Genomic DNA, 15,428 nt, shown 5'->3' with positions numbered 1-15,428 from the left:
TTTGGTGAATAAATAAACGCATTAAAATGAGAAGAATATACAAGAGAAAGAGGGAGGAAGCCGCAAGAGACAAAGCTTCAAGGGAGGCAGCTACAACAAATGGTAGAGCCCATCTAAACTAAGGGATGCATCAATGACGTTATGATGATGGGGGGAGACCCCAGGACACAACAATGAGCCTAATCTTTGGGGTGTTGCGGACCTAACGATGATGAAGACTACCAATCTTGGTGATGATATCAAAATAGAGGGAATTCCAAATCTTATTAAAAAAAATCTAGAATTGAACGTCTATCTACACAGGTTGCGTTCCAGCCAAATATGGGAAATCATAGCAGCAAAAGCAAGTTTTTCAATAGAATCACAAATAGAAAATCTTCTAAAAGTCATATCCACCCAGATCCATTCTCTGAAAAGTGAAAGAATATTTCTACTACAAGTCTAGTAGGAGGGAAACACCCGCTTCCAGAATGAGGAAGAGAATGGGCATGAGATAAAAAGATGGTCAACATCTTCAAGTTCAGACAGTTATTAGTGGAATAGAAAATAGAGAGAATTCATTCTAGGTCGTACAAGTGAGATTGGGAGAAGAGAGAGATTCGAGAAAGGGGTCGCCGTAGAGAGGGAGAGAGAAAATCGGGTGCTGGAATAGTTAACAGTGAGAGAAACAATTAAGAGAAATATATTTAGGTTGTGCGAGACGAAGTGAAAATTGGGAGAAGTCATGTTAGGTCATACAAAAGAGATCAAGAAAAGAGAGATTTTAGAAAGAGGTTGTAGGTAGAGAATGAGAGAGAAAATTGGGGGTTGGGATAGTTATTAGTGGGAGAGAATTGGGAGAATTTTTGCTAGATCGTGCGATAGAGTTCGAAGGATAGAAAAGATGGAGAATTATTATCGGTTATGTGAGAGGGAGTGAAAATCAAGGGCTAGGATAGTTATTAGTGGGAACGAAAATCAGGAGAAGTCATCCTAGGTCGTGTGAGAGAAATCGAGAGAAGAGAGAGATTTGAGAAAGGAGACGGGGGTAAAGGAGAGAAAATTGGGGACATTTTAGAATCCACAACAATGTTTCTCTTTTTTATATGAAATATTAGGGACATTTTAGGATCCACTAGGGATAGAATTTAGATCAGTACCCTCACTAGCATGTCAGCAGTCGGCACATGCAACAAGTGACCAAAATTTTAAATTTTTCAGTTTTTTCCCCTTACAAGGTGAAGGTGTTTCTTACTTATATTTATTAATTTTTCTAATGGTACTAATGGCTAGGGGTGTCAATCGGTCGGGCCTAGCTGGGCCTGGTGGGCTTATGTCCTCGGACCATGACCTACCTATTTAAGGAATGAGTCGGTCTCAGTCGGTGTCATGTTGGGCTATAATTGAGCCTTAAACGGGATAATGTACCAATAAAACCTTAAACGAGCCTTAAACGATTTTGTACTTTTCTTAGATGTAAGATACTTTAATTTATTTTGTTAAATCATCAACAATTTTGAAAAGATAATACACTTAATTACAGTAAATAATTGATAAAAATATTAATATATACCTTATTCTATCCCAAAAAAATCAAAATACATATATAAATGGTCAGGCTAAACGTGTTGGTCTGAGTTAGGCTTGTAAACATGCCGGGCTGGTCGGGATGCCCATCGGATTACCCCTTGCACCGTATACTAACTATTTATAGACAGGCCGGGCTTAGGCCCGACATGTTTATTAATCGGGCCAGTCAAGGTCGGGCCACAAATGTGTTAGGCTAGAATGGGCCTACCGGTGCGGGCTTGTAATTGACACCCTTACTAATGGCATCATAAGCTCAACTGAGCGTAATAGTCTACCCATGGATCTGATCCCTATGTCCTTGAGATCCAACTCTAAATCATAATATTCTTGTTGTTTGGACTTTGTATCCATAATGGGCCATAACTTCAATAGTCGGGTAATCTTTGGGACTATTTAGCTATCAGGCAGAAAAATTTCATCGAAAAATTATTAATCATACAAAGAGATCAAAAAATTGGCATTAATAAGAATTAAAGTTTTGCAAACCCTATACCCATCTCAAGACTTAAATCTCAACTCATGTGGAAATGCACTCAAACAAGTTGAACCCTTCAACCTTGAATCTCCTGCAAAAGTCAAGTAGTAGTTGTGTTTTGATACTTAGTCCTCACAACACGATTGTGATGAGATCATTTCAAAAAATAGGTATAAGACTTTATCACATTCGTGATTGGATTTTGACATCACAATTTCTGTGGGCTAGAATTTCCATTCCATGTCTTTTTATGAAGTGAAAATAAATTCCTCTGTGGTGAATGGAGAAGGTTCAACATTGGGACTATGATTATAGTCATGCTGCCAATTGATAGCTAATTGTTTAGATCACAATTTGTTAATTTTTATATTTTATACAATAACAACAATCATAACTTTATCCCAACTAAATGGGTTCGGTTACATGGATCCGATATGGTCTAGAATAGTAGTAGATATAAGAATAAAAGAAGTTCAAAAAGGAATCAAAAAGAGGTCAAATGAGGTAAAAAAAAAAGTCACAGTAGTAGTCAAAGTGGCATCACAGGAACCATCCTACAAGGGTTCAGCTACACAGGTCTGTGTTCTTCACGTAACTCTATCCACAATTATACTAGAAACAAATCATACCATATTCATATCTTTTCTTACCACTTCATCTATAGTCATTTTAGATCTACCCCTACTTTTGGCTCCATCTGAATGAATTTGGTCGCTCTTTCTTACTGGGACATCCATGGGTCTTTGTTAAACATGACCATACCACCTCAACTAGCTCTCACGGAGCTTATCATGGATTGGCGCAATCCCCTAAATCGTTTCTAATACAATCATTCTTTACTCTATCTCTCTTGTTCTTGCCGCATATTCTTCTCAACATCCTCATCTCCACTACACCCAATTATTTAAGTTATTCTTCTTGACTAATCAACACTCTGCCCCGTATGTCATAGTTGGTCGTATTACTGTTCTGTAGAATTTCTATATTCTATCTCAACCATATATATCACCATATATATTCTCTCTCTCTCTCTCTCTCTCTCTCTCTCTCTCTCTCTCTCTCTCTCTCTCTTAGTATATATGAATGAAAATATGGCATCTTACTTATAATTACAATAATAACAACAACATCCAAAACCTTATCCTAACTTAATGGAGTCAGCTACATGGAGATTCCAAGTAAGGACGAGCGCGAGAATCCATACAAAAAGATTGACATGTTATGGATAATTATAATAAGTGTTGGTTGTTAATTTGACGCACTACTACAAATCAGTCATAGGCTTATAGCGGCATCAATAACAAGGTACCGACTGTCCACTTAACATACCATATAGATCGGTCAAGCCAAAGAGTCCTATATACATTATGTTCATCACCAAAATAATGCATCACCCAACCTACTTTTATGAAATGAGGAATGAGATAACGAATTCTTGACAGTCCTGCTAAGTATAAGATTAACAACTCGAATACACAACTCCGCATTGAAAACTAGATAAGCAATCCACAATTAGAGTCAAAAGTATTTGTGAATAGCGGTTCAGCGCACCAACTAGCCCACCAGCACAAGCAAACCAATTGCAACTCAAATGCAAAATTAAACTCTTCAAATGTTACCCGTCTATGGACCTTTCACAATTTTCTTCAAGATGTCAATAGCCAATTTCAAAATAGATCGTACTGAAACCTTATGAATATTTTTCTCCAAGCATAACAACTAACCTCTCTGTTAGAGAAGTTGTGGGTTTATCTCTTGTGTTTGCCCACGATAGCTGATTTGTTTCCTATTGTGGGTCTATATCTTGTTTCCTATTTATTTTAAGATCCTATGGTTAATTATTGCACCTATATGGAAAAATCACAGTTTTTAATAGGTAGCGTATCATAAAGGTATTATATTTTTTGAATACCATATGTCTATGTTTAAAAAAGTTGAAAGACATAACCCTCCAAATCCCCAAACCTTTTCCATTCACAATCGAAAATCAAAGTAGAAAATCTTAGAACCCTAGTCCCTGCCCCTTCTTCTTCTCCGTCTCTGTTTCCAATCCATTGTAAAGGCAAAGGGAGCTTGCAAGTCCTCATCTAAAGGTATTGAGCCCGTATCGCCTTCCTCTTCTCTATCTCCATTCTTGATTGATTGTAGCAATGGTTTCTCTCTACATATTGAGCCCTTCTCAAATTTAAGCTGTTCAATTAAGTTAGGGAAAAAAAATTAAACCTCATTTGCTTATAGATACGTGCAAAAATATCTTCCTCTCTCTTTCTCTCACATTTGATTGATATTGCCTATTCGATGTAAAGGAGAAAGGGAGAATATTGCAGAAGATGTATGTGTTGCTCTCTGAACAAACTGTTAGACGTATGGCGATGTGGCAATACGGATTGTGTAAGTATGTACAGGTGTTGTCATTGTTGACAACATTCTGATGTTGATGTGGTAGGAGAATCCGTACGAAGACCTGATCTGGACTCACAAATTTTAACTCTTTTTTTTAGTGTGACACAAATTTTCAACCTTAATATATGTGTATATGTTAGCAAATTTTGAATATCAATAGAATTTCCACATGAAGATGGGGCCATAAGGGGAAAATATAATCGAAAAAAATTCCAATCCTTTTCTGTGGCTCGAATCCTAACTGCTCCATATCATGGCCTACCTTTTGTAAATATCAGTTTTCCCGCCAAGCACCCAAATGCCCACCAACTAGGCACAGTACCAATTAAGGATGTGAATTTGAAACCGAAACCGCAAAACCATTTAGTAAATGGTTCAGTTATGGTTTTAAGTTTCAGGACGATTAGCTAAATGGGTTGAAACCGAATCGAGTTGAAACCGTAAAAATCGAACCATTTAAACCGTCAAAACCGATCCGATTAACCCATTTAAAGATAAAATAAAGTGGTTACAAAATATTATTAGTATCTCATTTGAATCAAAGATTGAGTGCTGCAAGCTAGCAAGTAATTCTAGAGGTAGCTTGCTTATTGTTTGGAATGCCGATTAAATTAATCCAACGCACTAAGTAGAATGTATATTGATAAAAATGCAATTTTTGCTTATATCATGGCATATTAAATATATATTGTTCAATATTATAACACATTATTTGGGAGGGGGGAGAAGAAAAAAATCACTGTTGTAAGCATTACTTACTGACTTGTTAGATGCGCTTGAGATTATTTTCTATCAAAATATTTTCTTTTGCTTAGTTGTTTGGGTGTTTTAACAAAACACAATGGTTTGCATTTCACATTCTCAAGATTGAATCGTTTATCATCAAAAGCAAATTTTAGTAAACATGTAAATAAACTAGCAAACCGATTGCTAACCGTTTAAAAACTGTATGGAATAAACCGAAACCAAAACCCTTTAAAACCGTGAAACCGAAATCAAAACCGTTTAAAAACCGTGGAAGCCGAAACCGTTTACTAAATTGGTTGCAGGTTCAGAAAGTGCAACCGTTTAGTAAATTGTGCGATTATGGTTTCAACCAAAACACATGTGAACCGAACTGAACTGAACTGTTTAAACCAAAACTGAACCGATTAACACCCTTAGTACTAATTAACTAACTAAACGTAGATGAAGTTGTAAACAGGTTCATTCTTAGAGCGATACATCATTCATGCATGGTAATAGGGATGCCAATCAGTCGGTTCGGTTCGATTTCATTGGTTTTGGTGTGAAAATGGGTGAATCCGAAACCAAATCAATAACAGAAGATTCGTATCATATCATTTTTTGTTTAGTTGGATTTTGATGTGGTTTGATCTTTATTTTATTTCACAATAGCCCAATAGATGCCGATCCAATATTTGGTTCGATTCAGATTGGTTCGTGTCGGATTGGTCCGGTTTCACCGGTTTGGTGCGGAAGCGGAATCGTCCGTGGTGGCATTTGTGTTGTTTCTTGAGGCTTCGCCATTACAGAAGTGATATTGGGTTGGTTTATAGCTGATGAAGAAGAAAGCATAACAAGATCAGAACTGCTCTCGTTTTCTTACTCAGAAATCTTAAATTCTAGCTCACCAGTCTACTCTAGTGATCTAAAATAGGAACCAGAAAAAGCAGGAATCCAAAATGGCCGACAACGAAGAACTCCAAGAGGAGAGATGGGAGGAACGAACCCTCAATCTCCTTCACGGCTCCAAGATCGACCAAGGTCTCACTCTTCTCTCTTTTTGTTTGTTTAGGTGTTTTTATTCTCAGTAGAAACCCACTGTGAGAGAAACCCATTGTTTCTGGGTTCTTTCTTATTAGTGGTTTCTTCCAGTTTTGCTTCTGGGTTTTGTTATTGACAGATTCGTTTCATTTTACAGAGCTTTCTGCGTCGAAATCTCGCAAAAGGGGACGAAAGAAACACAGTATGAAATGAATGAAAACCCCAATGGCCATCCCTGAAGTCATTGTGGAGCTTCAAGAGCAAGAACTTCGAGAGACCGCTCTTAGATGCCTCAGTTCATTCCTTGTAGAGGTTTTCTTCTTCCTCAGTCTTGTTTTACATCTATTATGACTGAGTTCTTGGGAGTCTTCTGTATTGAGATCTCTGATTTTTCTGTATAATCTCTAACCGTATGTGTCCCAAAAAAATGAAAATTCTGCAATTTAGGCTTCTTGATTCGTGTTCTTCTTCTACTCTATATGTCAGTTTCAGGGTTTCTTGGCTTGTCCTCTCTGTTGTCATATCTTGGGTTATACCCATTTTCATTGCAAGGATCAGATGTTGATATGTCACGATTCATCAAACTCTGTCTAGCTTTTCACTGGAATTTCTTGTACATGTGCTCTGTTTGTAGCCTCTTACTAACTTCAATTGTTGGAGCGTTAATTATTTTGGGTTGCTTCATCCAAACTTTTACTTCATTCATGATTTGATGATCCACGCATTGATTGTCTTCCTAAATTGGGATTTGGCGGAGGGGCAATTCATCTGTTTTGGTTTGTTGTTGGTTTCTCTTTATTGCCTTAATTAGTTCCATTTAATCGGTGACTCTTTATTTCGTTCATTCATATATTTTTTTTAAGGGTTAGGCTTCAGTGAACACTAGGCATGTTGTAAGTTGAGCCATCTTAATTGGGTTTTGCTTGGAAGGTGATTTGGGTCTTTGATTAGTTTTTTGTGTGGAACGGGCTTGGCAGAAAAGGGAAGAAGATCCAGAGAACTACAGCAGAACCGGATACTTCTTGTACAACTCTTGTGGCACAGTGGCCATATTGTTGCAGGTTATTTGTAATGAGACTTGTTTTTATTTGTTAAGTAAATCAAGATAAGGATTTACGAGGGGTTCATGTCCTTTGAAATAGGAGGTGATCATGTTCTATGGAAAGATGATGGATGGGAGTCTCAATGTTAGATCCGCCAAGCGGCTTGCTAATGTTCTTACCCTACTTCAGGTGTGAAAATTGTTTGTCTTGTTTACCATGTTTACTTTCGTTATCTCTCTTACATCCACTAGCTTCTATATTACAGAGTATTGCTGCTAATCCTGAAACCAGGCAGAACTTTGTAAATTGTGAGTCTAGTTCAGGGTTTTATATTTACAAGTGCAATATTTAGCTTCCATCTTTTTCCCACATTTGGATTTATGTAATGTATTTCATTTTTCATAATTATTGTAGCTTGTTTGCCCAACTACCTAATTCTTTTAATACTCTTTGAGACCCAATTGGAGGTATATGAGATTGTCCGAGCAATGGCACTGTCTGCTGTTGGCATCTTATGCCAGGTATTTATTTTTGTGGTGCTTCAATTATCTGGTGGAGATCCCTGAGATGAATTGTAGTTAAGTAGTTTTCCACTGTTTTTCTCCTTTTCACTTGAAGGCTAGAGAACCGAAGATCATTCAGTGGGCAATCAACAATGATATGGTGGAAGTATGTCAGGTTTCAATACAGATTGGGAATGAATTATCCAAAGTGGTATGGCTTTCTTACCATGATACTCTAGGATTTTTTTTTGGTCTCTGTTTTCCGTCCAGTGATTCTACCAACATTGGAACCTAGTTTAATAAGGTTATGATGTCTTTTTCCAATTGGAAAATTGACAGTGTTTGTCATGGTCACAAGTATGACATGCTGAAATTATTTTATAGTTACCAAATCTCACTGGACTGGTTCAACTGAGCACCCAATATAACTATTGGAGTTGAGACCTTTGATTCAGGCTTCTTCTGTTTATTTCTTTTTCTTTTGTTCTGGAAAAGGGTAGATATTGTAGTATTTACTGCAATTTTTGTTTACACAGATTGCAATGCACATTCTTGAAGCCATACTACAAGATTGGTCAGGCATATCTTACATTTGTAGTCCAACCCGTGATAAACTTCTTAAAGGATTAATGGAAACGTTGGCACGTCTGGTACATCTAACTTTTTAAAGTTCTCCCATAAATTATTCTGTTGCAAAACAGTTTTTGAGTGCAAAGCTTCTAGTCTAATTGTACTTTCTATTTTACTGTTTTGACCAAGGTTGCTTATTTGGCTGAGGATCAAGATTTTTCTCCACGACTTCTTTTTCACATTCTAAGATGCTCTTTTGTTCTCTGTCGGCATAGGAGGTAACCTACTCTATTGATGGATTGAATTGAATTTTGGGCTTAAGTTCTGTTTTCTGCTAACCACCAAATGCACACAACAAACAAGGAAGAAAAAGGTTTTATCTTCTTACTTTCCTGTATTTTCAGCTTATTTTTTAGGCTTATTAATATAATTTGTGCTGAAACTAGGAGTTGCTACTGGATAACTCCTTGCTAAATGTAACTAACATTACTTGCTTTCTCTCTTTTTCTTGCCCCCACGAGTAGCATAAGGGGCGTGGTTATTTTCTTTACTCCAACTTTTTTATGTAGTATTTTCTGTTATGGTGCACATATTCAGGTTCAGCCAATAAATAGTTTCTCTTTTTTTGGCTATCATAAAAACTGTGAAGCAACATCATAGTCATGGTAGCAGTTCCATTACATGAGGTTTTTTTGGGTTTATGCTACAATCTTGAAAAATGCACCCGTCCTCACTCCATGTACATGGGGCCCTTTTTTCATTTGTGTTCTTTTTCGTTAGATATTCCAATTACAAGCGAATCATGTCAAACTGTTTAACACTTCTACCTAGGAACCTTGACAAAATCTTTTGTGGTTGATGCCACTTGATTCTCTGACATTTTCTCTTAGAGCTGCATTAGCATTTATATTATTATGATCATATTGCTGCAATTCCATTGATACAGAAACTGAAAGAGGGGGAGGGGGAGGGGGAGGGAAAGAACAATACTGAGTATGTGACATATTAACAGCACTAGTTGAAATACAATAAGTGTTATTCCCTATGAGCTCCATGGCCTTACTCTTACGTGTACAAGCATTCATATATTCCTGCACCCTATTTTATCCTGTGGTAACTTACATGGAACAATTGGTTAAAGGAAACAGAATGAAAAACTACACAGCATGTACAGTCACCACTTGCTCTATAGGCTTTTTGTTTCGTTTACTAAGATCTCCCTACACCCTATTTTGTAATATATTAGATAGAGACCGCTAGATGGAGGACCTAGTTTCGGCACATGGATTATAGTTGTTACCCATTCAAATGAGTCTTTCCTTTTCCATGTGTATAATTTGGGCTGCTCTCTTGTTAGCTTTCCGCACAAAATAAGACTTCCATCCCATCATATAAGATTTAAACTCTGTTCTTAACTCTCTGTCCTGTTTATCTGCCTTGGTTTAACACCCTTATGTGTTCCAGGGGATATAACATTGTGATGGACAATCTCCCAGTTCAGATCATGGATGTTTCATTCCAGGACATGTTGGAGGTAACTTATATCGAGCTTAATGGTTGTGAATTCTCTTATGTTCTTCCAAATGCCCAGTCATAGCTCTCTGTTTCTTGGTTCACTGACTTGTTTTATTTGATCCTTTATTTCCCTATTTGTCATTGTAGGAATTCCCTGTCATTCAATGTTTGCTTGACCAACTTTCCCTGGCCGTCGGCAAAATTGAGAAATGCTTCCCGATTTCTTCGCTACATAACTTTCTAGAATGGAAGCATTCTGAGCCTTTATGTCATTGAAGAGATGGCTCTCACCATCATCCCACTTGAGTGGTGTTAACACAGCCCAAGGAGAGTGGAAATTGAAAATGCGACTCTGCAAGACATACTAGCTTTTGTTTTTGGTACTTTGTAGATAATCAAGCAATTTGGAGTCGGATTTTCTGTTTTTTTGGTTCACTGATTTGGGGTCTGTATTTGATGATTTTCTGCAATCTTGTAAAGTGCACCTGTCCTCACACCTTGTACTCTGTAGATAATTGAGCAATCTTGAATCGAGCAATCTTGTTTTCTTCCTATTGTTTTTTCATTCTGCATTCTGCATTCTGCATTCTGCATTCTGCATTCTGCAATGGAACCTCAACAACAAAGAAAGTAGCAGCAGTACTAGCAGTAATAGAAAAGGCAACAACTTCTTTTATTCCAGAGAGTTTATCAGTGTACTGAGAAGAGTAAGTTAAATTACTTTTAAACAATTCAGTAATCTCTGGCGGGTTTGATTGAACTTGCAAATGAGCAAAAATTCTTAGGCTTTGGTGCTTTGCTTTGGCTTTGTGGGTCTTTTTAAATCTCGATGGGTGTTTTGGCTTGGCGCTAATTATTTGTAGGAAATTGCCAAATAACACCATCTCGAGATATCTAATGCCTATTAGTCCGTTTTGAATTTCTTTGCCAAGCCAATTGCTGTGGTATCATTTGTTAATAATAATAATAATAATAATAATAAATAAATAAATAAATAAATAAATAATCATTCATATGGGGTGTACATGTTTAAGATTAAAAAAAAAAAAAAACCAGAAAGAGAGAAATAATTAAAAGCTCATGTGGGAGGGGAATTGTATTCTGGCCCTTGGACCAACACATGGGCCAACACATGGGCCAATGATAGCATGAATAGGGGCATCAACACTCAGAGTTTTTTATTTCAGGAGGGTGGGAGATGTAATTTCAAATGCCTTGTATTTGGGTGTAGGGGCCACGCGATTGGCAGCTTTCTTAATTTAAGGGGTTAACCCAAGGGGGTAGCACAGTTGGTGAGCAACGAACTTGGTACGAGCCGTAAACTCGGACGTCTTGAGTTCGACTCCCACTAGACACACCTTGGGCCACTCACACGGAGGTGTTTAGTGCTCTTCACTGCTTTCAGTGAAAGTTGAATGGTTCTCATTCAACCCCGGTATGACCCGGTCCATGCAGTTGTGGGGTCAGTATGGGCCCGCGGGACTAGTCAAGCCAAAGGCTTGGATACCCGTCGTTAGCAAACAAAAAAAATTTTTTAAGGGGTTTTCTTGTTGAAACCCTTTAATATGCGAAATGATTTGTAAGTTATTATCTTACCCTTTCAGTATAATAAACTGTTTTTTTCCTAGTAAAGGATAACAAAGGGAAAATATGTCATTTCACATGTATACCAAAAAAATGTCCAAGATAGTGATAGTTTTTTATAATGATACAATGATATAATGACGAGTCACTTTCAAATTATTTTTAAAAACCGTTGTATACCTCTAATTTAAAGAACTTTTGAGAATAGGACAATGAGCAATTAAACAAATGTGTCAAGTCCTAAATACACCTATAGAGGTATCATTTGGAAATTTTTTGTACTTAGAAGTTGTAACTTTTTTTTAACTATCCCTTGTCATATTCCCAAAAGTTCAGAATTCAAACGAAAATAGGGGTGTGGGATCAAACTGAGACATGGATCATGTGTTATAATAGGTGACCCGGCCAAGGGACTCTGTCGTAATCACCCATTTTTGACATTTTGGAAGACATTACCAAATACATGGACAACAAGTGAATACTACCCCTTGTTGGTCCCAAGGGATGGAGAGGCTAGGTTAGTCGAAAGATGGTTATCGGTTCAAGGACGCAAGGTGACCGAGCCACAAGACAATCCCAATCAGGGATTCACCTAGGAGGCAGCTTGCTATATCACACAAGTGCATCTCCTTCGAGTGATAGCACAAATTGTCGAAGACATAATGCTCCATTCTTAGAGGTCTGGGATTGACTGGATTGGAAAGGAATGAATGAAGAGTCAGTCGAATCAATTAAAAACCCTAACCCCTCATTCTCGATAAATAGTGGATAGAACAGCAGAGCAGATGAAGAGAAAATGATTTTATTGTATTGAAGAGGTGGAACCAAAATGAGTCAGAAAGGAGTGAACTAGGCCTAACAGGTTAAAACCCAAAGAGAAAGGGTTATGACTGAACACCAATCGGAACGAATCCTAAAACTAATGCAAGGGTAAAAAAGGGTTTTCACAAAATTGAAAGTTATCTAAATAGAGTGTGGGAAATAAAGGGCCCGTTTGATAACGTTTCAAGAAACACGTTTCTGCCTTTTCTATTTCCAGAAACAGCAGAAACGGAGCAAATAGCGTTTGATAAAACTGTTCCGTTTCACTTATTTTTAGAAATAGAAATATAAATTTTTACTTATTTATGATTCAAGAAACGACCCAGGCGAAACAAGTTCAGCCGTTTCTGGAAACGACTTATGGCAATTCTTTCACTGGTTATCATTGACTTCTAAAAACATGACTTATCAAACACTTTCAATTCCGTTTCTATTTCTAGAAACGAAAATTTATGTTTCTACCGTTTCTTGAAACAGAAACGGCAAAAACGTTATCAAACGGGCCCAAAATTTCAACTTCGTCATTTCTCCTCTTTCACAAACAACTTGTGCCTCGAAAGTGTCCCAATGGCTGGCCTTCAATACACCTGGAACAACAAGCAAATGGGGAATAATTGCATAGATGCAAAGCTTGATCGCTTCTTATAAACTCAGAATGGACCTGTCTCTTCCCTAATGTTGTCGACACAAGTGAGCCAGTAGCTTTCTCCGATCACCGTGTCATTATTCTCCAATCAAAGCAAAGTATAGAAAAGTTAACCGACCTTTCCGTTTTGAAGCCTTCTGGTTGTTGGAACCCTCTTATGTGAGCTGTATACAAACAGCTTTTGGTCAAAAAATCCAAGGCATGGCTCTGTCTCCTTTTAATTCTACAACAAATTACAATATCATACTCTTAAGAGTTTGGAACAAGCAGCAAATTGGTAATATTTTCTCCCAAATTGAAGAGAAGCATAAATTTCTAGACTCCCACCAACAGGTCCTCTCCCCCTCTTAGGGATGAACAATTGTACACTAAAGAGAAATATCACCTGGCTCTGCTACATAAGCTCACACATCAAGAGGAAACTCTTTGGCGGCAGAAATCGAAGGAAAAATGGTTCATGGAAGGCGACTGGAACACCAGATTTTTTTCACCTTTCCATTGTTAAGTGGCAGGCTAGGAACACCATTAGACACATAAATCACAATGGTCTGACGTCAACAGAAGAAAAAGATATCGGATTGGCACTCTCTCATTATTTCAGCAATATCTATACATCAGCGAATGACACCATTGATGGGGAATATCTTCAACCAATCCGAGGTCGAGTCAATGCTGTGGATAATGCCATTCTGAATTGCCCAGTCTCTTGAGGCGGAAATTGTTTCGACTGTTTTCTCAATGCCAGCCCATAAATCTCCGGGGCCAGATGGGTTCCCTGACCTTTTCTACCACAATTCATGGAGTAACATTGGACCCGAGGTCAACTCCTACATTCAAAAGCTTCTTCAATACCATGAGTTTCAGCTCACAAATGAGTCGGACTTTTATTGTGCTTATTCCTAAAGTGGAATAGTCATCCTCTCTGTCTCATTTCCGCCCCATAAGCCTATGCAACTTCTCATATAAGATTATCTCACGCATCATAGTCAACCGTTTGAGACCTCTCTTGAATCGCCTAACATCCTTCAATCAAAACAGGTTCATCAAGGGGCGCCACATTCAAGATAATGTTTTGATCTGTAATGAACTAGTTCATAAAATCAAATCCACGATGCAAGGTCGAAACAGACTCTTCTCCCTTAAAATTAACATGCAAAAGGTGTACGACAGTTTAGAGTGCAATTTTCTTCGTGTTGTCCTTCTCAACTATAGCTTTGATCTTCTTTGGGTTCAGCGGATTCTTTTTTACGTGGAAACTACACAATACTGAATCCTTATTGATCGTTCTCCCCTCCCGCTCTTCAAGCCATCGAGAGGTCTACGCCAAAGTGATCCATTGTCCTCCTATTTGTTCTTCCTTTGTGCGGAGGTGCTTTCTACCAAACTAGCAGTTGTATTACATAACAAACACATTCAAGGAATTCAGCTTTCTCAAGGAAGTGAGTGCATCTTTCATATGGTCTTTGTTGCCAATGATCTTATCCTTTTCGGCAAAGCTAATATGTCTGAAGCTCGAGCTCTTAAGTTGGTCATAAAGGAATTCTGCTCCTCATGTCAAGCGCTCAATATTTCTAAATCCATAGCCCAGTGCAGCCCGAATGTGGACTCAAGTACTTGGCGCCAATTTAGAGAATTTTTTCATACTGCACCGACCTCATCTTTGGATTATCCCCTTTGTCAGAACTTATCACCCGTGTATTTGGGAAACTTCAATAATGGAAAGCTCAATTCCTGCGCCCCGCTGGTAAAGCATTTCTCATTCAATCGACCCTCTCTGCTATGTCACTCTATCTGATGTCTTGCTTCAAGATCCCCTCTTCAGGTTACAATCCTAGACTCAATTAGAAGGGACTTCTTTTGGTCAAGTGGCACAAAGCGTTAAGTTCCAACTGTTTCATGGTCTACAATATGCCAGCCCAAAAGATACGGAGGACTTAATATTAAGCAGTCAGCGATCATGAACACCGCTCTCCTTGCTAAGAAATGTTGGGAACTACTCCATCCCAGTTCCTCAATCTGGTGCTCTCTTATGAAGAAAAAGTATTTTCCCAATGCCACATTCCTTCAAGCTCAATTTCCCAATCAGCCACTTGGGGCTGGAAATCTGTCTGCTCGGCTAGAGATCTCCTTCGGCAAGGACCAGATCGGTGATTGGTTGCTCCCTGAATCCATGGTCGGACTTCTGGATTCCAGACTCACCGTCTTCTTCAACACCTTTTCCTTTTTCCCAGGATACCCCAACGTTGGTTTCCCAACTGTTTGACCATCACAATGGCTCTTGGCAACAGGATCTTATTCAATTTTGGTGGCCTTCTGAGGTTGTTGATGCATCCTATCTATTCCCTTCCCAATCTTTCTGATTGCAGACAAATTAATCCTGGCTGCCACATCTATTGGATGCTTCACAATCTCTTCAGCCTATAGTATTGCTATCAACGGTCTTCGGCTCCAACCTACCAGTCATTGGTTAAAAATTTGGCAAATCCCATCTACTCCCAAGATCCAACACCTTCTATGGAAAATACTTCTCA

At 38.2% G+C, this 15,428-nt stretch overlaps 1 protein-coding gene across 2 annotated transcripts; it reads left to right on the top strand.

Moving 5' to 3' along the window:
• Nucleotides 1–5,985: 5,985 nt before the first annotated feature.
• LOC122088418 (CCR4-NOT transcription complex subunit 9-like) lies at nucleotides 5,986–10,397 on the top strand. Of its 2 annotated transcripts, XM_042657685.1 has the most exons (11): nucleotides 5,986–6,214; nucleotides 6,372–6,526; nucleotides 7,192–7,275; nucleotides 7,357–7,446; nucleotides 7,523–7,565; nucleotides 7,672–7,778; nucleotides 7,876–7,971; nucleotides 8,297–8,410; nucleotides 8,520–8,608; nucleotides 9,795–9,864; nucleotides 9,993–10,397. In XM_042657685.1, exons 2-11 carry the CDS (start codon nucleotides 6,428–6,430, stop codon nucleotides 10,119–10,121), a joined length of 921 nt encoding a protein of 306 aa, XP_042513619.1. In that variant the 5' UTR covers nucleotides 5,986–6,214; nucleotides 6,372–6,427; the 3' UTR covers nucleotides 10,122–10,397. The 2 variants fall into 2 exon arrangements, with proteins under 2 accessions (XP_042513619.1, XP_042513620.1); XM_042657686.1 differs by lacking the exon at nucleotides 7,523–7,565 and having other exon boundaries at nucleotides 7,725–7,778.
• The last annotated feature ends 5,031 nt before the right edge of the window (nucleotides 10,398–15,428 follow it).

The sequence above is a fragment of the Macadamia integrifolia genome, chromosome 9 (genome assembly GCF_013358625.1).
Source record: "Macadamia integrifolia cultivar HAES 741 chromosome 9, SCU_Mint_v3, whole genome shotgun sequence".
Taxonomy (NCBI): domain Eukaryota; kingdom Viridiplantae; phylum Streptophyta; class Magnoliopsida; order Proteales; family Proteaceae; genus Macadamia; species Macadamia integrifolia.
Note: the sequence above shows the minus strand (reverse complement) of the source record. Positions and strands in the feature narration are given on the sequence as shown.